The sequence below is a fragment of the Musca autumnalis genome, unplaced genomic scaffold (genome assembly GCF_047663935.1).
Source record: "Musca autumnalis isolate F117 unplaced genomic scaffold, ASM4766393v1 scaffold_3, whole genome shotgun sequence".
Classification (NCBI taxonomy): Eukaryota; Metazoa; Arthropoda; class Insecta; order Diptera; family Muscidae; genus Musca; species Musca autumnalis.
Genome location: NW_027411866.1, coordinates 193,328,562 through 193,352,123, shown reverse-complemented (window position 1 = coordinate 193,352,123; position 23,562 = coordinate 193,328,562). Strand labels below are relative to the sequence as shown.

General features: G+C 39.3%; 1 protein-coding gene across 21 annotated transcripts in view; it reads left to right on the top strand.

The window, feature by feature from the left end:
• Window positions 1–224: 224 nt before the first annotated feature.
• The window catches only part of Arl5 (ADP-ribosylation factor-like 5), a 69,742-nt gene continuing 46,404 nt past the window's right edge, over window positions 225–23,562 (top strand). Inside the window, exons 1-3 of one of the 21 annotated variants that reach the window (XM_073976130.1) lie at window positions 244–436; window positions 748–860; window positions 930–1,295. In XM_073976130.1, coding sequence (XP_073832231.1) covers window positions 1,250–1,295 — 46 coding nt within the window. In that variant the 5' untranslated portion in view covers window positions 244–436; window positions 748–860; window positions 930–1,249. Of the gene's footprint in view, window positions 1,296–23,562 lie in introns of all 21 variants that reach the window. The other 20 variants (XM_073976132.1, XM_073976128.1, XM_073976125.1 and 17 more) reach the window with 20 other exon arrangements.

Here is a 23,562-nt window from a genome sequence, read left to right as displayed (position 1 = left end):
GCATGTATCTTTTGATGGATGGCCACCATTACGCATTTCAAAAGTTTGTCTATAAAATAAATGAAGATTTTCACCGTGTGAATACGCTCGTACAGATGTGTCAAATGCCGTGCGTTCTCATGAAAGTGTAACTCATTCACAATCTCTTTGTAACCATTCACAATATGCTGGCTCTCCCAAACCAAATGTCAATTAGCTCTCTCAGCTGTGTTGCAATTTTCTTTGTGTCATTTTGACAATTTTTCTTCATTACTGTGCTTTTATATTTCTCTCGCGCACGTATTTTGACAAAGTCGCGTAGTATCAGATTATAACGATATTTTTCCATTTTTGTACGACAGTGAACTAGAAAAAAATATGAGATGATTTTTAATTAAATTATTTTTGTTGGTATTTGTATATTAGTTCTACAACATAAAGAAATATAAAATTAAAAGTAGGAAATCGCAACAAAAAGAGTCATCAGATTATCTTGTCTATGGGCGACGAAGTGTGTTTTTGTTATAAATAAGGCAGTTATTTGTTCAACCATATTTTTTAAGTGTGTTCTCCACCTTTCCGCAACTAAATTTGGTTAAATTCCATTTGATTTGCAACAACCAGTTGAAAAAACATATCGAGCCCCAAACACCGTCATCATCATCAACATTGTTGTTGTTGTCTACCATCCATTAGTGGTTTGTTGTCGTTACGGGTTTTTTTCTTCGTACTGTAATACAATTTCAACTTAATTTACGTAATTTTTAGTTAAACTTTTATATGCTCAGCAAAAGCAGTTCGCCAGCGCTCCAACGATCAAACAACCGACCATCACTGTTGTTTATTTTGCTTTTCTTGTTGTTACTTACGGCTCTCCAAAGGTGTGTGCACAAGTAAACTAACTGCCTGATCATAATAAAAACTTGTTATTATTGTCATTTGGCGCTCAGCTCAAGTACCTAGTAACGGAAGCAATTGCACAAAACAACACAACAAGCACGTCACTAAAATAAAGAGAGCAGCAAGAAAATTACCGTGATTTCCCACGTTTTACGCGAAAATAATAAAACAAGTGCTTGAACATTTTATCATCTATCAACAAAACGCGCGCAGACAACAATAAAACTGAGGAATAAAATATTTGTGTTGGCGCCACAAAGCTTAATACGTTTTTTTCTTCTTTTTTTGCAACAATATATTGGAATTCTTTGACTTGTTGTTACATTGGACTAGTTAAAGGTAGCTTGAACATTTCATCAACATCACCATCATGGGTTTATTGATCTCAAAAATATGGAGCATGTTCGGTAATGAAGGTAAGTTTAAAATGAATTTATTTACAATTGTTGTTTTCATTTTTTGAAGAGATTAATTTTTTATTTATAACTTCATTATATTCTAGGCTTAAGTTGTATTTAAGGGACTTACTTGAATTGAATGTATACTTCCTGCGATAGGGACGGTTAAAGTTTTGAATTTATTCAGGCTTAAGTAGAGTTTAGGGCTGTAGGGTTTAAGTGGAGTTTAGTCAGGTCTCGTCCCCCGAACATGCCAACAATAATTTATGGGGAAGTTAAAACTTTCCTTTGGAGTTCCCAAATTCATTCCCCCACATCTTGGTTATTTATGCTAATTTATTTTTTTTATTAATGCTCCTTATTAATTAATTCTCTTTCGAGTTGAGCTGTAATGACCTAAGAGGTACATTGTGCATATATTTATTCTGTAGTTGTAACAGTGTTTATTATGTTTGTATGTTCGTTCTTCTGTTCAATCTGCCTTTGGGTCTATCTCCAGTTCAAGGAATGTGTCTGCTTCGATGGGATGTAGCCACAGATCCACAGGAGTGTGATGCCTAGGTTTGGCGGGACAGTTGACAAGGTGTTTTGTGTCGTTTGCTTATGGCCTCAGCAACAGCGTCCGTGTGAATGCTTTTTTAAACCTGCTTGATATGCCTGTTGATCTAGAGGTTCTCTCCTGTACCGTTGGACCTCCATCCCTAGAGCATGAATATCCTTCCTGATATGCCTGAATGTGTCGGGCCTAGCCAGCAGATGGTGATTGGGAAGGCTCTCACGGTAACACCTAAGCAAGTACTGCAACGAAAGCATCTGATTGTGTAGCTTTACTGGAAGAATCCTTGCCTCGTCATGTAGAAGATCCACCGAAGCCTTGAGGATGCACCCTTCTGCTGTTCTCAGGGCAGTGCAGCATTCTGACAGGTTTGAATCTTTTTCCAATCCGTATCCCATAATATCGGGGACCTAACTGGAGCCGCATAGCTTACCACAGACCGACCTATCGCGTTATATGTGGTCAACAAGGTTTCTTTATCTGCACCCCAAGTGCTGACGGCTAGGGACTTGAGGAACTTGTTCCAACTTTTCAGTTTGTCGCAAATAGCTGTGGCGTGCGCGCACGACTTGAAAGTAGTGTCGAATGTGACCCCTAAAATTGTGGGGTAGTTTATGGTCGCAATTCTGCTACCGTCGACCACGACATTCAACTCTCTTCCAAACTGCGCTGTTCATGTGGTAAACAGAGTGGCTGTAAATTTTGTGGCGGAAATCTGCATATTCCTCGCGTGGAGAAGGTGGTAAGATCTGTTAAATAGGAGTTCAGCCTCTCACAGAATACATCTATGAAGGTACCTGACGCCAGGATCATGCAATCATCCGCATACGTTACGATCTCGATGCCGTCTGGAGGGGACGGAATACAGGAGAGGTAGAGGCTAAACAGTTTAGGAGATATCACCCCACCTTGGGGAACTGCATATTTCACTCTACGGGGTTTGGACTTCTTGTTCCTGAATTCCACGTACGACTGGCGTCCACACATATAGTTGACTATCCAACGTTTCAAGCTTGGCCAGAGGGTTGTCTTCTTAATGTCCTCAAACAGCGTGGAGTGCCTGACTGTATCAAAGGCTTTTGATAAGTCAATCGCCACCATCACTGTTCTATCACACGGCGGTCTCTGGTTGAGTCCTTGACAAATATATGTGGAGATGGCGTGCTGTGCTGCTTACGGAATTCATGCTGATGATCGGCAGTATGGTAGCTATTCCTGATACTGGGGAGGACTAAGGCTTCAAGGGTCTTTGCTACGGGCGACAATAGCGAAATCGGTCCGGACGATTCACTTTTGCTGACATCCTTGTCTGGCTTCCGTAGCGGGACCACCCTGCCCATTTTCCAGACTTCGGGAACAATGGGGGTGGCTAGCGACAAGTTGAGGACTTTAGTGAGATACTTCACTCCCGGCTCATCCAGCTGTTTCAGCATTACCATGGAGATTCCATCAGGGCCCAACGCTTTAGATGATTTTGCGTTCCTGATGGCATTTGCAACATCATCCATTGTTACCTGTGGTGGTTCATCCTCGGCAGGAAGAGATCTGATGCGCCGTCAACGTGACTGAGGTCCTATCTTCCATCCCTCGAGAGTGACTTAACCGTTGCCCACAATTCAATTGTACCGGCTCCAATGTTGCAACCCTTCAGATGATTTAACCACTTGTTCCGCTTTTGCTCGCCGACCAGCCTGTTAACTTCCAGTGTCAGCTCCCTAACTCTGTGCTCATTGGTGTTTGCTCGACGAAGCTCATCACGCTCATTTGCTAATCCCGTCTCCTCTGCTGGGAAGTTTGGTCTTACTTCGGGTATTCGACCAGCAGGGATATGGCGAGCGGCTGCAGCAGTGATTATGTCTCGGAACGTCCTTTCCGCTACCCGAACATCAGAAGGATTGGGCAGTTTTCTGAAGTGGTGATTGGTGAACTCTCTGAAACTCAGCCAATCAGCTTTCCTATGATTGACGAACGTGAGACGTTTAGAGGTGATGAAATCAGGTGGTCTGCTAATGGAGACAATTATGGGGAGATGGTCAGATCCAAGGGAAATGATGGGTTGCCATGTAACGTCAATTGTCAGACCAGGTGACACGATGTTTATGTCTGGCGAACTGTGACACTCTCCTCTAATTCTGGCAAGGGCGTCCTCATTGACAGAGCCAGCACTGTACCCCTCTGGTCGTTTCCGAGGGCCGAATGCCACATCTCATGATGCGCATTAAAGTCCCCCAGGACCAGACGATTATGACCTTCCAAAAGCGGGCTAATATCAGGCTTATAATCTGAGATACAGCTATTTCTCGGCGGGATGTATACGTTCAGCAACTCTTTCTTGGCAGTTCCGCACTTGACTGCTACCCCCATACGTTCCATGTACGGGTCGTTAGAGGCAGGCTCAAGCGAGATAGGTCTGTATTGAACAGACTGGTGCAAAAGGAAAGCTCATCCCCCACCTCCACATCTGGTGCGATCTTTCCTTATTACGTTGTAACCATCACAACGTACTGAGCTGTGGTCGTTCAGAATGGTTTCCTGCACCGCCGCGACCTTGATCTTCCGATTCATAAAGTCCACTATTTCATCGATCTTACCTCGGAGCTCATTGCAGTTAAATTGCAAACAGGATGCATTTTCTGGGATTGAAACAACAACGGTTGGTGTTAAATGCTGCGCATGCGGCTACTGTTGGGGGGACTGCGGGGGAGTTTCGTAATCCGACGACGAAGGAGTTTCGTAATCTGACGACGACTCACTGGGGGTTGTGTTCGCGCAGCATGCAGCAACATAGTCCCTATCGTAGTCCCACGCGTGGGCAAGTCCAGAGCAACCCCTTAAATGCACCCACTCCTGACATCTATTGCATGTCACCGAAGATTGGATATGGGTGAAGATGCGGATGTGACAAACCGAGCACAAATATATTGGTCCTGGGTTTTCCTCCGTCCCGGCACGGACCAAAAGAATCCGGGATATACCGCTCCCAGCACAGAAAAACGAAAAAATACAAAGACATGTATACTGAGGTGGCAGCCGCTGGCCGGAACGCTGATGTTGTGTGGTCCCGGGTCAATCCGGTACAGAGAACCCGTTGCCGTGGGATTGCATTATGCATATGATTATGTTTAGGATTGTTGTGCTGATAGCATTTATTGCAATTTATTTGAATTTTCAGGGTCAATAAACTCGAATTTTGTGACGCTGTTGGTTAAATCTTATTATTTTATGTCACAAAAAATTATGTACCTACAGTTCTGGGTCGTTGTGGTAGTTATTTTGGCCGATTTTTTTGCATTTATTGCCTGGATGTTGTCTTGAATAAGTAAAACAACTAACCTGCACAAAAACCCAACATTATTGAAAATAATTTCTTATTATGATTTTTTTTAATTCATCGTTTGAAATCATTTTGTTGTCTAACTGTAGGTGCATACCTTGCAAAATATCAACCACATTTCATATTGAAAAATGTGTTAATAGTTCTCTGTCATTTAGCTGAAACTAATTGATTTTTTGCCATATTTTATTTTGTTTTTACTTACATACGTACATATTCACCTACTATTGAACGACGAGTGCGACTAGCGCACATTCATCACAAATTTATGAAACAATTTCAATGACCTGTTGGTTTGTTGTCATTGTAATGGCAAAAATTATTCGTAACAAATGTCTGACTATCAGAGTGAACTTATTTGAGAGGCGCACACACACACACAGACTAAGTTCAATGACATTTAAAAGGCTTTATCACCAACGGTCCATTGAACGACATTTAATATTTTCAAGGTACCTACCTATCTGTCAATTTGCATTAGATTTTTGTAACAGGCCATTGAAATAATATGGAATTTAAAATAATCTCTTAAAAGCGTATTCAAATATGATTTAGTCATAATATATTTACATACATAAATAATTTGGTGTACTTGCTGTTTCTGTGAATCATGCATTTTTTTCGTCACCACCATTATAAACGACGTCGCTGGAATCTATTTTTTCATTATGTGACGCATTTTTTGTGATATACTCGTAGAAGAACAAAACAAACAAAAATAAAATAAAAATATGTAAGGGCGTCGCATAGTCATTATGCGAATTCATTTGCTTAATTATTTATTAATTCGATATTTTGTGTAATGATTCGTTGGTATTGGATATTTTCTTTGTCATCCAAAAGTTGAACGTCAAGTTCATAGACGTATTTCGAAGAATATGTGCGTATAACCAGACAAAGAAAGAAGTTGCTGTGTATTTCTATGCTAAAGAAAGTTTTTTTTCCTTGGATAACAATGTAAAACATTGATCAGAATCTCAGACTCAAATGTGTGATGCAAGGGTGACTTCTTGGGCGAGAACATATTAGTAGTAATCTACGTTCATTTCAAAAATCATTCATTTCAAAAATGAATTCCCTTCCCAACTTAAATTCGCTACATATTTCGTTATGCAACGTTCTAACCTAACCTAACCCATCGAAATTATAGTCGTGGAATCACCCATCAGGATCTGGCTATGTGTGCTGCCTGTCCGTCTAAATCTTGCAAACACGCTATGGGTCGCAAGTTTAATCGGATCGTCGCGAAGTTAAAATAAATTCGCTCTGAGATACCGGCCTTTTTATATATGATATTTTATATGTTTCAAAGTGTCTATAGAATTATTTAAACACTGCTCAGGACACTGCGCATACCACATAGCGAAAATACTTCATATATATTCCAAAACGTTTTAAAAGCCGAGATATCGGTCACTTTTACATGCTATTTTATATATTCTAAAGGATCTATAGAATAAATGACCGCTTCTCAGAAACGCCTCGACGTGCCGCGTAGCGGTTGTTGTTGTTGTAACAGTGTTTTATTATTATGTTTGTATGTTCGTTCTCCTGTTCAATCTGGCTCTGGGTCTATCTCCAGTTCCAGGAATTGGCTACTTCGATAGGATGTAACCACAGATCCACTGGAGTCAGTATAGTGCGGGCCCATGCCGCATACTGGGCAGATGTCTTGCACGGCGCGATCGATTCCCGCCCAATAGGAATTTAGGCGACTGCAATATCCTGAGCGTAATTGAGCCAAAACTACTCTGGTTTGTCGTGGCAGCTGACGCTCTTCAGCTGCGATAGATGGGGGATGTGCTCCGATGAACTGCATTCACACAATAATTGCTTATGGTCTTAGCAACTGTGTCCGTGTGAATGCTGTTCAAACCTGCCTGATATGCCTGTTGATCTAGAGGTTCTCTCCTATATTGTTGGACCGTCGTCTCTAGAGCATGAATATCCTTCTTGATTTCAGTTTATTGCAGATAGCTGTGGCATGCGCGGACGACGTGAAAGTGGTGTCGAATGTGACCCCTAGAATTTTGGGGCAGTTTGTGGTCGGAATTCTGTTACCATCGACCCTGATATTCAACTTTCTTCTATACTGCGCCGTCCATGTGGTGAACAGAGTGGCCGTCGATTTAGTGGCGGATATCTGCATATTCCTCGCGTGGAAAAAGGTGGTAAGATCGGTTAAATAGGAGTTCAGTCTCTCTCAGATGTCATCAAGGTAGGTACCTGACGCCAGGATCGTACAATCATCCGCATACGTTACGATCTCAATACCGTCTGGAGGGGGCGGAATACAGGAAAGGTAGAGGTTAAACAGTTCCGGAGATATCACCCCTCCTTGGGGAAATCCCTGTTTCACTGTACGGGGCTTGGATTTCTTGTTCCTGAATTCCACATACGACTGGCGACCGCACATATAGTTGATTATCCAACGTTTCAGACTTGGCCGGAGGGTTGTCTGCTCAATATCCTCGAACAGCGTGGAGTGCTTGACAGTATCAAAGGCTTTTGATAAGTCAAGCGCCACCATCACTGTTCTATAACACAGCCGTTCCTGGTTGAGTCCTCGACAAATATGTGTGGAGATGACGTGCAGCGCTGTTGTCGTGCTGTGCTGCTTACGGAAACCATGCTGATGATCGGCAACTTGATAGCTATTTCTAATGCTAGGGAGGACTAAGGCCTCAAGAGTCTTCGCTACAGGGGACAAAAGCGAAATCGGCCTGTACTATTCACCTTTGCTGGCATCCTTGCCTGGCTTCAGTACGGGACCACCCTGCCGCTTTTCCAGTCTTCGGCAACAATAAGGGTGGCTAGCGACAGGTTGAGAACTTTAGCGAGATATTCCACTCCCGGCTCATCCAGCTGTTTCAACATTACCATGGAAATTCCGTCAAGGCCCAACGCTTTGGATGATTTAGCGTTCCTGATGGCATTCGCAACATCATCCATTGTAAACTGTGGTGGTTCATCCTCGGCAGAAAGAGATCTAATGCGACGTAACACTCTTCTCTTCGCCCTGTCACTCTCGGGGTGCTCGACAAACAGTCGATTGAAGTAACTTGCACACCTCTTCGGGTCAGTCAACGTAACGTCGCCAAACGTGACTGAGGTCCTGTCATCCCTCCTTCCGGGGATCGAGAGTGACTTAACCGTTGTACACAATTTGCTTATACCGGCTCCAATGTTGCAACTCTTTTGGTCTTTGGTCTTACTTCGGGTATTCGACCAGCAGGTATATGGCGAGCGGCTGCAGCATTGATGATATCTCGGAACGTCCTTTCCGCTACCCGAACATCAGAAGGATTGGGCAATTCTCTGAAGCGGTGATTGGTGAACTCTCTGAAACTCGGCCAATCAGCTTTCCCATGATTGACGAATGTGCGGCGTTCAGAGGTGATGAAATCGGGTGGTCTGCTGATGGAGACAATTATGGGGAGATGGTCTGAACCAAGGGAAATGACGGGTTGCCAGGTGACGTCATTTGTCAGACCCGCGTAGCGGTAGGTTAGGTTTGGTGATTTTCAGTCACTAATTTGCGACTGCGTCACTCGGAGACCTTCCGGTCCATTGTGATCATCCAAGGAAAGTACTGTAAAGACAACAAATGATAGAAAAAAGAGAAGAGAAGCCAAAAATAATAAAGCAAGTAGTGAAAATGTATATAAAGTAATTGAGTAAATTTGAAAAAGAAAAGTAGGTTTAAGGGAGAAAAAGTTTGGGTGGTGATGGTTAGAAGAAAATTGGAAATAGGGTTCACGTGTTCAGGGTGCTCTGTCCCAGCCAATTCAGATTTCTGATGATGTTGTAGATTAGAGCATGTTTCACAGTTGAATAGAAGGTTAGACATGGTGGAAAGTGAACACCCACTAATCTATGCCGCCTGCGAGCCAGAGCTGGATATCGACACAGGAAGTGCTTGATCGTCTCCTCCTCATCCTCACAGAGTCTGCAATAGTCAGTAACGTCATCGTTCCAATACTTTGGAAATACTTTTAAAAAAGTGACAAATGGGTGGTTTGATTGAATCAGCGATTGCTAGATCTGTAGCCTGCGATCCTCGTCTAGCTAATTCATCTGCTTTATCATTATACATAAAATCGCAGTGTCCTGGTACCCAGCATATCCGATAGCTGTTAGTTAGCGTTCCCAATGCTGTTCTACACTTAAGGACGACATCAGACTTGATGCTACAGGATTTGTTAGCTTTAAGAGCCGCTTGACTATCCACAAAGATAGTCACCGGTTCAAAGATTTCTGCATCCAGACTTTTTATCAATTCCGCTGCCTTCCAAATCGCGAAGATTTCAGCCTGGAAAACACTACATTTGCTATCTAATCTGTAGGTGTACTCAAGACCTAGCATTTAACAATAGACGCCAGCACCAGTATTTTCTTCCATCTTGGAACGTCTGTATAAAAAGCCAGACCGCAGTCTAGCGGTATATACCATTCGAAAGCTTATACAAATACCTATCCGACAGTACTCCACACATATCCCGAAGCGTTTTGAGCTTGGTGATGAGTGAGTGAGTGACTGACAGATCATCGCCCAGACGAAACGGCTGAAGCTAGAAGCTTGAAATTTTTAGTGTGAGTTGTTGTTGGTATGTAGGGGTGAGATAAGGCTGGGTTTTTGGAAATTCGAACCAGAAGGGTACAAAAAGTACTAAAAGGTACTAAATATGGACAAACGGGAAGAGCTAGATTTCTGAAATTTGGAATGAGGGTCACTGATGGAGATTTGGAAAGATGTACCAACGAGTTTTTGGAAATTCGACCTATAAGTGTACGAAAAGTACTAAAAGTTACTACATTTAGTACCAATTGTATATTTTGAAAGGCTATAGCTAACTCGGAATTTGGTATGGAAATCAAAGTTGGAAAGTGAGAGTTTATAAAAGGAAATGGTTTTGGAAATTCGTACTCATGTGTAAGAAAAGTTCTAAATGGTACTAAATTTAGTACAATTTGGATTCGGGTGAACGGATAGAGCTTGAAACTTGAAATTTGGAATCACGATTACTGTTGAAGATTAGGATTGAGATGTGAGGGTGGTGTTGGAAATTCGTACTTATGTGTACGAAAAGTACTAAATGGTACAAATTTCGGTACGATTTGGATTTGGGTGAACGGATAGAGAAGTAGGATTACTGTTGAACTGTGGGATAAATATATTGAGGTAGCTTTGGAAGTTCGTAATTATCTGTACGAAAAGTACTAAAGTGTACTAAATTTGGTACTATTGGATTTGGATAGAGGTGGACTTCTGAAATTTGGAATAATGATTACTGTTGGAGTATAGGACTGAGGTAGCTTTGGAAATTCGTACTTATGTGTACGAAAAGTACTAAATTTGGTACAATGTGGATAGAGCTGGAAACCTCAAATTTGGAATAATGACTACTGTTGAAGTTTTTGATTGAGGATATGGAGGGGGGTTTAGAAATTCGTACTTATGTGTACGAAAACTTCTAAATGGTACTAAATTTGGTACAATTTTGATTTCGGATAACGGATGGAGTTGAAATGCTCAAATTTGGAATTGATATTACTGTTGAAGTGTAGATATGAAAGTAGTTTTGGAAATTCGTACTTAAGAGGTACTAAATTTAGTACTATTTGGATTTGATTGAACGGATAGAGATGGAATTCTGAAATTTGGAAATATGATAACTGTTGGAGTATAGGATTGAGGTATATTTTGAACAAAATTGTTTTATTATTCTGAACGCTTTAGAAAGTACATTTAAAAACGTAGATCTATGTGACTATTATTTTACAAGAAGGTTTTTACCCCCTGAGAACAAAAAGGTATAAATTAAAATGTCTCAAAAATGAACTGTTATATAGAGGCCATGTTGTGCATTAAGCAACGTTTTTGTAAAAATGATTTTCTACATTTTGATATCACAAATTCCGAATTTGCAGCTACTTAGATTGGAAAATGTGGATAAGATCTTCAAAGCACCCGTACCGCTCTAATAAAACGTGGACCGAAATTTACAATGTTGGTCGGTGTTGATGTATAGGAGTGCGATAAGATATTTTTTGGGTATTCGAACTAAAGGTATACGAACATTACTTAAATTAAATTTAACCCATATCGTACCGAGACAAATTTTTTATTTATTTTTTAAAAACAAAGCACTTTGTTAGGGTAATTAGGACCCACTGATGTCAAAAATCAAATCAACAAAATTTTCCGATTTTTCGTTATCCCGGAAAGTGGTTTTCGTAATTTCGAAGTCAAAAATCAACTCAACAAAATTTTCCGATTTTTCGTTATCCCGGAAAGTGGTTTTCGTAATTTCCAACACTGGCGCTTAAGCTATATGTATAGAAGCAAAATAAAATTGATTTATTTGCCGTTTTATTGATTTATTTCGCCATTTTTTTATAAAAAATGGTTAAGGATTAGTATTGAGACTTCTTTGGATCTACAAAACCTTTCCCGGATATATGTCAGAACTGGTCCACGTTTTGGATTGCCCCCCAAAGAGCGGTACCGCCCGATTTTCGGGAGATTTCAAGGATTTAGCTGCATTATCCTACAGAAATGGCTGTAAGTTAATACATATTTAGTCTTTTTTGAGGCTACTTAACTTTCCTCCAGAAATTTGTCAGCATAGGTCCACGTTTTATATAGCCTCCGTTGAATGGTACCTAACGATTTTAGGGCATTTCAGGATTTTAGCCGCACTATCCTTTAGAAATGGCTGAAATTTAGTAATTAGTCTTATATGGTGCTATAATAACTTTTCCCCGCAATTTGTTAGTAAATTTCTACGTTTTGATATACCCATCGATATGTAGGTTAAGTACCAGCGTTCGAAATTTCGAACAGTCAACTTTGCGCATCTGTAAAGTCGCGCTTGCGCATGTAAATCATGTTCTTTCTTTCTATTTTAATTTAAAAAGTATCCAAAAATATAGGTTTCAAAAAATCGACCCTTAACATCGAGGGGAGGGGGGGTTTTCAAGGGAACATTTTTTTTATTTGCTGACAGATTAGACTTTATACCTATACCAAAACTTGTTTAAAATTTAACCTTTTACCTCCAAATTTTTTTTTTTTTGAAAAAAAAAGTGATTTTACTTTTTCAAAAATCGAACAACAAGTACGAAATGGGTTAATACCAATTAAAATAGGTATTAGTACATCAAAATTATCAGTGTCGACCATTTTCATATTAAATATTGTTTATTTGTATATTATTCCCTTTCCCCATACGAAGTAGCGTACATATTCTGTCCGGAAAGTCAACAAAGTGTAACGAAATGACGCTGACGAACCATTCTGCAATCATAAATTCTCGAGTTTATGTCTTGCCATAGGTACATATTGTCATGGCCTTGCCATAGATACATATTGTCATGGATTCTTTGAGATTGGTTCCATGTTTTCTAAACCACACCCTGCCTTCCACTTAAAAAAGGCTACAGTTGGTAAGGTACTTTTCTTGTTGTAGGAAGGCAAATAGTTCAGTCGCGAATATGTTTAGTTATCTGGTTCGGTTCTTCTATGTTGCTGCTGTTGAAGAATTTTACGGAGATTATCGGACTTTCAAGCGAGATTATAACCCGATTCATGTGCTCGACTTACAAATGTTTTTTTTTTTAAGTCACGAAATGTGCCGTTATTGGAGTGGCCTGTTGTAAGTCACGGCCTCAATCCCATTGAAGACATTAGGGTCATACTATCCGCAAAAGTTTTCGCAAAGTTAACACAGTACACAACCCTGAAATAATTGAAATGAGCAGTATTGGCGGAATGGAAGAATATCACCACTAACACTTTAAAAACCGTAGTCGGTTTCACGCCACGTAGGCTACAACAAGTCCTAATCCACATGCGCAATACAATATCATATTAAATGTAAAAAAAATTGTTCATTATTATCGCAAAATATTAACAAGTCATGACGTCAACATCACAACAAAAATGCGCTTCATAAAATGCTATGTATGGTCCACTCTACTATATGCTGCCGAGACATGGACAATAAAGTCAATAGACGAACAAAAATTGAACGCATTTGAAATGTGGATTTATCGCAGAACACTGAAAATTCCTTGGACTGACCGAGTATCAAATGAAGAAGTCCTGAGAAGAATGAACACTAAACGACAACTTCTTGATATCATAAAAAGTAGGAAGATATCCTATATGGGACACATAATGAGAAACGAAAAGTATTCTGTCATCCAGAGCATAATTAAATGTCAAATTGAGGGAAAAAGGCCAAGAGGAAGAAGAGAAATATCCTGGATAAAAAACATTTTGGAGTGGACAAATCAACCAAATGAAAGAAGCCTTATCAACGCTGCGAGGAATAGAGAGATCACCATTGCTGAATAATTTACCACAACATATTCATAAACATATATCTATATATACAGCTAAACATACTTAATTTGTTATTGTATGATCGCCAAAATCCGAATGCGGATCGGCAAATAAAGAAGAAGATTATGAATTAATAAGAATTTTCGTTATTGCTCATATAAATATTTTCTATGAATACTTTTTAAAAAATACATATATTTTATATGAAACAAATAAGAATACAATATTCTTTGGTATTTTTAAAGCATGCGTAAACACTAATAATTTTAGTTTGCACATAGAATTATTTTACGTAGGTATGACCTGCATGTGGATAGGGACCACACTACACCTGTCTTCTGATTCTTTATGAACGCAGCAAGTCCAGATTCCAGTGTTTTTAAATATGAACACATAGGAACCAGAACCAGATAACGGAAAAATAAAAAAAACGTTAAGTTCTTCCGGTCCAACTTTTTATACAATCCACCATGAAATATTCTGAACTAATATGGAATAATTAGTGTTCTTTCTGTTACAAAATTACCTGGCCAATAATTTTATGTGGAGAAGCTAAAACATGAAAATACCTGAAATCGGGGTATGACAACACCATCAGATGGAGGACGGGGCAAAATAGACTGAAAAATATTTCGTCCAATCATGAATTTGAATCTAAAACCATTATTTCAATGAGGCACATTTTTGATCTGTCACAGTGTAGGTATATACCTTCATTAGCCTGCACTTCCGTCACCAAAAGAGATACATGTTCTTCTAAAGAACAACTGTCTGCTGTATGACATTACTAAAACAGGATGTAGAGTCTTGCTTATAATTTTGTGAAAGCTTCTGTGGGATCCCCCTAACATTAAAACTCAAAAATAAAAACAATTATAATTAATTACCAATCTAATTAGAGGTTACTATGGCAAATACAAAAAGTAAATAAATGTCAAGTTATTAAGTTAATAAATGACAATATTCACCGTTCTAACAAATATCTCCTATGGTAATTAGTATTTGATTTTTAAATTTTCAAACCCAAAAAATAAAAACATTATTTTTTTTTACCCGCCATGCATAAACTTTCCATAGACTAATTTACAAAAGCAATTATCACATATTTTATTTTCATGACAAGAAACGGTAATGAATGGAAACGATACATGTTGTAGTCGTCGTGACGGAATGGAATACCTACAACTCAATTCAACACTAATAAAAACAGAAAATATCACGACAGTTAAACAACATTCTAACATTGCAGGTTTTAACATTGTTTTAGTCTTCGTTGTTTGTTTTTCTGTGTTTGAGAGCTTTGGTTGGTCTATTGCCCCGGAATTGTGAAGGTATATATGTACGAGTATTTCCCTTTAATATGACCTTGTTATTATTGTTAACAAACAATTGTCAGCAGCATATGTTTCAATTCATGTGTTTATAATGACTTGTTCGACACCCTACCATAAAATCTGTAATTTTATTGGGCGATTAAATAAATCATTAATATAATTTTTATATATTTACGAACATTTTTGAAGGGAAGCAACAAAGTGGAAATTTCTGTTTATGAATTCAAGACATTGTTTAACACAAATTGCTTTGACTTTGAAGAGTGGCCATGGACTTTATTTACCCACCATTTAATGTCAATGGTGGGTTGATGATTTGAATATGGTTTAATCTGACAATTTCCTCAATAATAAATTAAATTTGAATGGAGAGATACCCCACCAGCTGCTAAATATTTTAATACATTCGTGCAACTTTGAGAAATGCTCCCAACATTCTAACTTGTAAAAACTTTAGCTCTGTTCAGACTTTCAATTTTTGTTTTCGGTCTCCACCAAAACGGATTTAAAGAAAATGTTATCTTTAAAATAAATGAAAACAACCGTATAATTATTTAACCCACATAACAATACGTAAATGAACATGAACATGTCAGTTTCTAGGCAAACAATACATATACATTTATTCTAGTTTCTAGTCTTACTTTCAGAAATTACTCCACATTTTGTCTTTTCCTACACTACATACTTAACAAAAGATTAGTAGGTCACACGCCATGCTTTGGCCACTTCAATTTGTACATGAGGAAGACATGGGAAATTCCATTATTCTCCATAAGTAACCACGTTAACTAAAATGAAAGTTCTTTAATGTTACTTAGGAAAAAATGTTGTAATTGAGAGCAAGGACATCCAAATTTTCGGATACAAATATATTATCTATAATTCAAGAATATTAGGAAAACCATTGTGTTGCATGGGGTTTTGGTATCTTTAAAAATAAATCGTTGTAATCGGCAACACATGAATTATCAGCTGCAATAAAAAAATCATTTCGGTTCAAAAAGTGGTTGTTGCTGTTGTTGTAGGAACGCAAATATGTTCGTTTGTAGTATATTTTATTCTGTTATCTGGACATGGACTGGTTGCGTCCAGAAAGAATCAGGAGGTAGTTGAGTAGAGCTAGCTTGGCATTTAAAAAAATGCAGCGTGTCGTTTGGTCCAAACCAATCCCTATCGAGTATAGCATTCACACTGAACCTTTGCACTGCCAACTGCATCAGTATCTAGAGGTTGATCTAGAGGTTCGCCTTTATAATTTTGGACCTCTCCCTCTTTAGATCAAGAAGATCTTTCCTGACGTGCCTGGGTACTGCATCGCCAACATTTTGTTGTGTTGATGGACCGGTAAAGTCTTCTTTTCCTCATGAAGATAGTGCACTGGTGTCATGCAATCTCAAGGCAGCTGGTTTTTTCGTACCATAGTGTTTCGGTCGGCGGCTGCCAACCCAGCATCAAATCTATGCTTGTAAGTGAGTTTCATGCTACTTCAACAACAACTGGTATCATGAGGTTGCACCATGTTGCACTCCTCAAAGCGGCATTCTGGGACGTTTGAATATTCTTCCACTACGTAGCGGTAACATTTGATTGTCTCACTGGCGCCGCATAGCTTACCGGCCTATGGCTTGATAAGAGGTCAACAAGGTTTCTTTGTCAGCACCACATGTGCTGCCCGCCAATAGCGTCGGCTTGCGCGGACGATTTAAACACAGGGTATAAAATGCTAACGCCATATTAGCAAAGGCACCGAATATTTGCAGCTTTGTCCGCTAAAATTTCTTCGAAATATGTTTAGCAACAATAAACAACGACAACATGTAGCAACAAATTTCACAAAAATATTGCTAGCGATGCTGATGCTATTTGATATTGTTCCTATAATAAAATAGCATCGGGCATTAAATGACACCTTTTTTTATTACTGCGTTGGCAACTCTAATCACGAAAACACCCTTGGTTGCTAATTGCTGCGATTATGCCTGGTTGTCGATTATGCCTAACGAAAAAAAGATTAGGCGTAAAAAACGAAATAACCAAAAATGTACAAAAATAAATATGCGTTCGGTTGCTTCTTTAGCCGTGTGTGTCAATGTTGTGTAGCAGTTGATGTATACAGCTAATGCTAATGGTTTTAGATGCTGGCTTTTAAACACTGCTTAAACATGCTGTCGAACTTTACACCTAATATCTTGGGGTAGTTAGTGGTCGGAGTTAGGGGCACCATCGACCAATATGTTCAATATGGAGCCCCTTCCCTTTAGTGGCGGATATTTTAATATTCCTCAGATGGAAGAGCAGCACTAAGTCAGCTATGTAGACATTTAACCTATCACATAGGACTCGACGCCAAGATCGTACAATCATATGCATTTATTACGATCTCTATGCCGTCTGGAGGGTGTGGAATTACAGAAATTTACGAGTTTTGAACTTCTTATATCTGAATTCTACAAACGACTGGCGTCCACACATATAGTTGATTATCCTACGTTTCAAAAATGGCTGCTGGGAAGCCTTCTCTATATCCTCGAACAGCTAGACATAGTTGACGGTAAACAGAAAAAAAATTCGGTGATAAAAAAAAAATTATCATATTGCCGAAATTCGATAAAATTATTTGATCACAAAGTAAAAATACAACTGATAAAATATTTCACATATTGACTAAAATATTTAACGATTTTTTATATTGAACTGATAAAATGAAATATGTAGAATATTTTGAAAATATTTTTGTAAATATGTGAAATATTTTATCAGTTGTATTTTTATTTTGTGATCAAATAATTTTATCGACTTTTGTCAATATGACAATTTTTTTATCGCCGGTAAATCGATAAATTTTTTACTGAATCTTTGAACCTTTTTATCAAATGGCTAAACATTTTTTCTGTGTATCAAAAGATTTTGGTAGGCCAAAAGCCACCATACTGTTTGGTCGCACGGCCGCCTCAGTCCTCCACTGATATGTGTGGCCCAATGTTTTGGATGATTTCGCGTTTTGGATGTCAACTGTGGTGATTGTGGTGATTTTTCTCCTCGGCTGAGAAAGCTTACAATTTACTTAATACTGTGACAATGTTACATAGCTTCAGACGATATATCCAATTTTTTCCGCCTTGGGTCTTCAGGGTTTGTACGAAGAAGCTAATCACACTCATTTGCTAGTCCAGCCGCCTCTGCTAGGAAATTTGATCTAATTTCGGGTATTCACAGGTATCTAGGAAGCGCCTGCAGCTGTGATGGTGTCCCGACAAATTCTCTCAGCTATCCGAGGATATAGGGAATAGACAGCTCTCTCAAGTGGCGATCAGCTTTTGGATGGTTCAGAAAAGTACCACGTGTTGTCAGGACAAGTCATTTATGAGACCGGGTACCATAAAGGCGATGTTTGGCCTCCCATTTTCCTCGTAGAAGCGTCTTCTTAAAATTAGGTGAACGGCTAGATTTGTACCCTCGTCTGTCGTTCTGTCTGGCAGACCTCGCAAAAATTAAACATTTTGCGCTAAAATCAATAACTCCCGAAACGAGTGCCCCATTTGGTAATATTTCTATCAGACATTCTCTTCTCTATTTTCTCTTCTTTTAACATTTCTTTTCGCAAAAGTAGAATTTAAGACCAGCTATCGGATAGTTTTAAAATTGATTACAACTGGTTGTCCCCGCAATCCCTATTACGACTTACAATTTTTTAGGCGTCCATACTTCCTGAGGTATTGGCACAACAGAACTTAAAACCCTGCCGGCACCATCTTACTTACTTACTTACTTAGCTGGCCCTTTACAGAACATTTGTTCCATAGACCGAACTAAGAAAATATCTCCAATTCTCTCTGTCTCGTGCTTCGATTTTGGAATACCGCGCCTTGTCATCTCATCATCCACTTGTTTGCGCCATCTTTCTTTGGGCTGCCAATTCTGCGTGCACCGCCATGTGGCTCGAATTTATACGCCTTTTTAGCGGGTTCATCATCGCTCATTCTTATTATATGGCCTAGCCAACGCAATCGCTGCATCTCGATACGTTGAACAATATTGATGTCGTTGTATAGCAGATACAGCTCGTGGTTCATACGACGTCGATATTCACCGTCAACGCAGATCGGTCCGTAGATCTTTCGAAGAATTTTTCTCTCAAACACGCCAAGCACTGCCTAATCTGCTTGCGCAAGTACTCAGTCTTCGGAACCATACATCAGCACGGGTAGTAAAGGGTGTTTTTTTTAAGCTAAATAGAACTTTAAATTGTAAAAAGTAACACAAAAAATTAAATTTTGATGAAACTTTTTTTATTTGTTTCAGTATACTCTGACAAATCATCATGAATAGACCCACGCTTGAATAACGCTACGAAATTATCCAAATTTACTTTGAAAATCAGACCCGTTGTTTTATCGCAAAATTGTGTTCAGCGATGAGGCGCATTTTTGGCTTAACGGGTTTGTTAATAAGCAAAATTGCCGCATATGGAGTGAGACCAATCCACAAGAGACCCTACAGACTCCATTACATCCAGAAAAATGCACCGTATGGTGCGGTTTTCACGCTGGAGGCATCATCGGACCTTATTTCTTCAAAAATGAGGCCGGAGCTAGCGTTACGGTCAATGGAGATCGTTACCGCACCATGATCAATGATTTTTTGTTTGAAAATATGGATGACATTGATCCGGAGGAGATGTGGTTTCAACAGGATGGCGCTACGTGCCATACGGCGAACGCAACCATCGACTTATTGAAATCAAAATTTGGCGATAAGTTGATTTCGAGAAGTGGACCTGTCAATTGGCCTCCAAGGTCGTGCGATTTGACACCTCTCGATTATTTCCTGTGGGGCTACGTGAAGTCACTGGTTTATGCTGATAAACCAGCAACAATTGATGCCTTGGAGGCCAGCATTGTTCGTGTTATTCGTGACATACGGCCAGCAGTGCTCGAAAAAGTGGCCAAAAATTGGACGTCCAGAATGCACTTCGTCAAGAATAGCCGCGGTGCCCATATGCCCGAAATCATTTTCAAATGTTAATGTCACGTATTGATCTTTCGAATAAAAAAATTTTTGATTACAATTTAATTTTCTGTGTTATTTTTTACAATTTCAAGTTCTATCGGGCTTAAAAAAACACCCCTTATCAGTGTTTTGTAAAGCGTTATTTTTCTTTGATAAGTTGTGGCTTTGTTTTTAAAGTGCTTACTTAAGCCAAAGTAGCATCTGTTGGCCAATACAATTCTTCTTTTTATTTCACAACTGATGTCGTTTGTTATGTTTACGGCGGTACCGAGGTATTCGAAGTCTTTTACTACCTCAAAATTATAGGAACCAACTTCAACAGTTGGTCCGATCTCAATGGACGCATTGCGCGTCGACACCATCAGCTTGGTCTTCTCGCCGTTTACCGTCAGACCCACTTTAGCAGATTCTCGTTCGACCTTCATAAAGGTATCGGTTACTTCTTTTACTGATCGTCCCATGATGTCTATATCATCAGCATAAGCAAGTAACATGTGGCTATTGGTGTAGATTGTGCCACTTCTTTTGACGTTTGCCTCTCGTATAACCTTTTCTAGCAGGATGTTGAAAAGGTCACACGAAAGGCTGTCTCCTTGCCTGAAACCTCTTTTGGTACAAAATTTTTCGGAGAGGTTCTTTCCTATTTTAACTGAAGATCTTGTGTCAGTTAGAGTCATTTTACAAAGCCGAATGAGCTTTGCGGGGTTACCAAATTCAGACATTGCTTGGAATACCTTTGATCGGAGGGGACTGTCGAATGCTGCTTCATAATCGACAAAGGTGGTAGGTGTCGATCTGCATCTCTTGGGTCTTCTCCAGGATTTGGCGCAGGGTAATTATCTTGTCAATGGTGGACTTGCCAGGCCTAAAGCCGCATTGATATGGTCCAATTATTTCGTTGACCATGGGCTTTAGTCGTTCGCACAATATCCCTGACACGATCTTGTAGGCAATAGGGAGTAGACTTATGCCCCTATAGATATAAATATCTGGATTTAAACAAATGTTTAGTTTAAGCATCATAGTCTGTAAGGAATACTTTGTTCTATAGACTGAAATAAATAAATTATATAGTTAGAGCATACAGTCTTATCTCCCTTCCTGTGGACCGGGCACAGGATACTCAGGTTCAAATCGTCAGGTACTCGTTCTTCCTGCCAGATCGTGCTAACTAGCTGATGAATACACCTTATCAGCGTGTCGCCTCCGGTTTTGAGCAGCTCGGCTGGTAAGCCATCGGCCCCTGCTGCCTTATTATTCTTCAGCCGATTTATTGCTGTCTTTATCTCATCTTGGCTGGGCGGTATACGTTCAATACCATCTTCTGGGATTGGGACTGTGGTATCTTCGTCGCCTTCGCTCTCTCGTGCGCTACGCGTTGCTACTGATTGTAAAGTAGACTTATACACCGCATTTTTGTCTTCGGTAGCAGCACGACACTCCTGGTCATACCATGGATTCCTTGGTGGTGGTCTCTGGTATCCAAGTACTGATTTTGCAGCTGTTTGCATGGAGTGGGCAATGTTTTGCCATTGTCCTGTTATCGGGACGAGGAGTGCTTTGATTAAGCAGTTGGGCCAGTTGAGTGGAATATGCTGCGGCTATCTGTTGTGATTGCAGCTTACCGATGTCAAACTTCCGTGTTGTGTCTGTTCGCACTTTGCTTGCTACGTTTAATCTGGTACGTACCTTTGCTGCAACAAGGTAGTGGTCCGAGGCTATGTTTGCCACTCGGAACGACCGTACATGCAACACGCTTGATGCATGTCTTCCATTTATCACAACGTGAACAATTTGATTTCTTGTTCTTTGATCTGGCGACAGCCAGGTGCCCTTATGAATATCGAGATGCTTAAATCTGGTACTGCTAACTACCACGTTTTTTGCAGCTGCAAAGTCTATTAGCCTCATACCATTGTCAGATGTTTCACTGTGGAGACTGAATTTCCCGACTGTTGGGCCAAAGATATGCTCCTTTCCAATGTTGGCATTAAAGTCGCCTAGTATAATTTTAATGTCATGGGCAGGGCAACGGTCATAAGTTTCTTCTAAGCGCTCGTAAAAAATATCTTTGGTTTGTTCATCCTTGTCTTCAGTGGGAGCATGAGCGCAAATAATGCTGATGTTGATGAATTTTGCTTTTAATCGAATTGTAGCGAGTCTTTCATTCACTGGGATGAAGCTGGAGACCAGATGTTTTAACCTCCGACAAACTACAAATCCGCAACGAAACTCATACTTTGTGTCATGGCAGCTATAATACAGTGCGTCACGTTTAGGTGTTGTTGTGACGCCTTTCCCGTTCCATCGTATTTCCTGTATGGCAGTAATGTCGGCCTTGTACTTTTCAAGTACATCTGCCAATGCGTAAACTGCACCTTCTCTATAAAGAGTGCGAACATTCCATGTGCAGATTCGCAGATCATGGTCCTTAAAACGTTTGTGGGTTTCGTCAACTTTGGAGGGATTTTTTTCTTTTCTTTCGTTTTTTCATAGTAGGATGTTTTTCTAGGGGAGGGTTACTAACTCGACGCCCAAACCCAAGTTTTTAACGTTCTTATGGGTGAACGCGCGGCACATGTTAGCTCACTACCTTTAACGGGTGTTAAAGACAGTTCCCCAGGTGACACCACGGGAGGTCAGTGTCCACTTGAGATGAAAGAAGGACCAAGATAATTCCTGGGCTTTGCCATGTTAAAGCCGGTCGGGACCGTTGCTTACTATCTTCCATCCCCTACGTCACCAATCTTAATGCCGCAAAACGTCTATATCGAACAATACCTATAGGTACCTGTCTCATAAAATTTCGAACTGTTGGAGTAAGTTCAGTTTAAGGGCTGTTTGTGGGTAGCCTTTTATTGTAAGAGAAGAAATCTCCAAAATATTGAAAATACTTACCTTAGTTTTTGTTAATTAATGTTATAATTTATATTGGGATAGAATAAGTCGTAACGAGCAGTATTCGTCCTCACTTATTCGGTCCCAGTCAATGAACGCAAACAAACAAAACGATTCCCGTACCACTCCATAAAGTCACAAACTTTTTAGTTTATCTTTCTCATAAGTTCAAAAAAGTTCCGTATGAAAGTTTCAACGTGTAACATAAGTCATTCTCTAAGGGTATTTAACTGACGGGAAAGCTGCCAAATTACTTTTTATGACTTTTAACAAAGTAATGGAGGGAGGATTTCATTTTCATCGCCGTTGTTAGATCTTTTTATGAGATTGTTGGTCCACTACTTCTGCTATATATTTGTTTGACTTTTTACTGCCTTTGTCGGCAATGTTGATTGATTCTTTGTTTTATATTTTTTACCAATGTTTTTTACTATGCAATTATCTAACGATTAATTCCGTCTATTCATATTACGTCGATAATAGATGACCAAATTTCTTGTTTAATTATAGTTTCACGATATTATTGTCTTACAAAAATTCCAACATTTGACTTGATGATTAATTTGGTTTGCGCATTTAATATTAGAGCTATTTTCTATAACATCAAATATGTGAATTGTTTTTTGTTTTGTCTCTAATCAAATAAATTGAAAACCTGTTTCTATAAAAACTCTTGCTTTGTGTTTGCATTGTATTTGTTGTTTTCTAACTTGTATTTGGGAAGCATATAAAAAAATAAAAAAAAACATATAATTTAACAGAAACAATTGTGGTTTAAATTTGAAACATGTTTAAAAAGG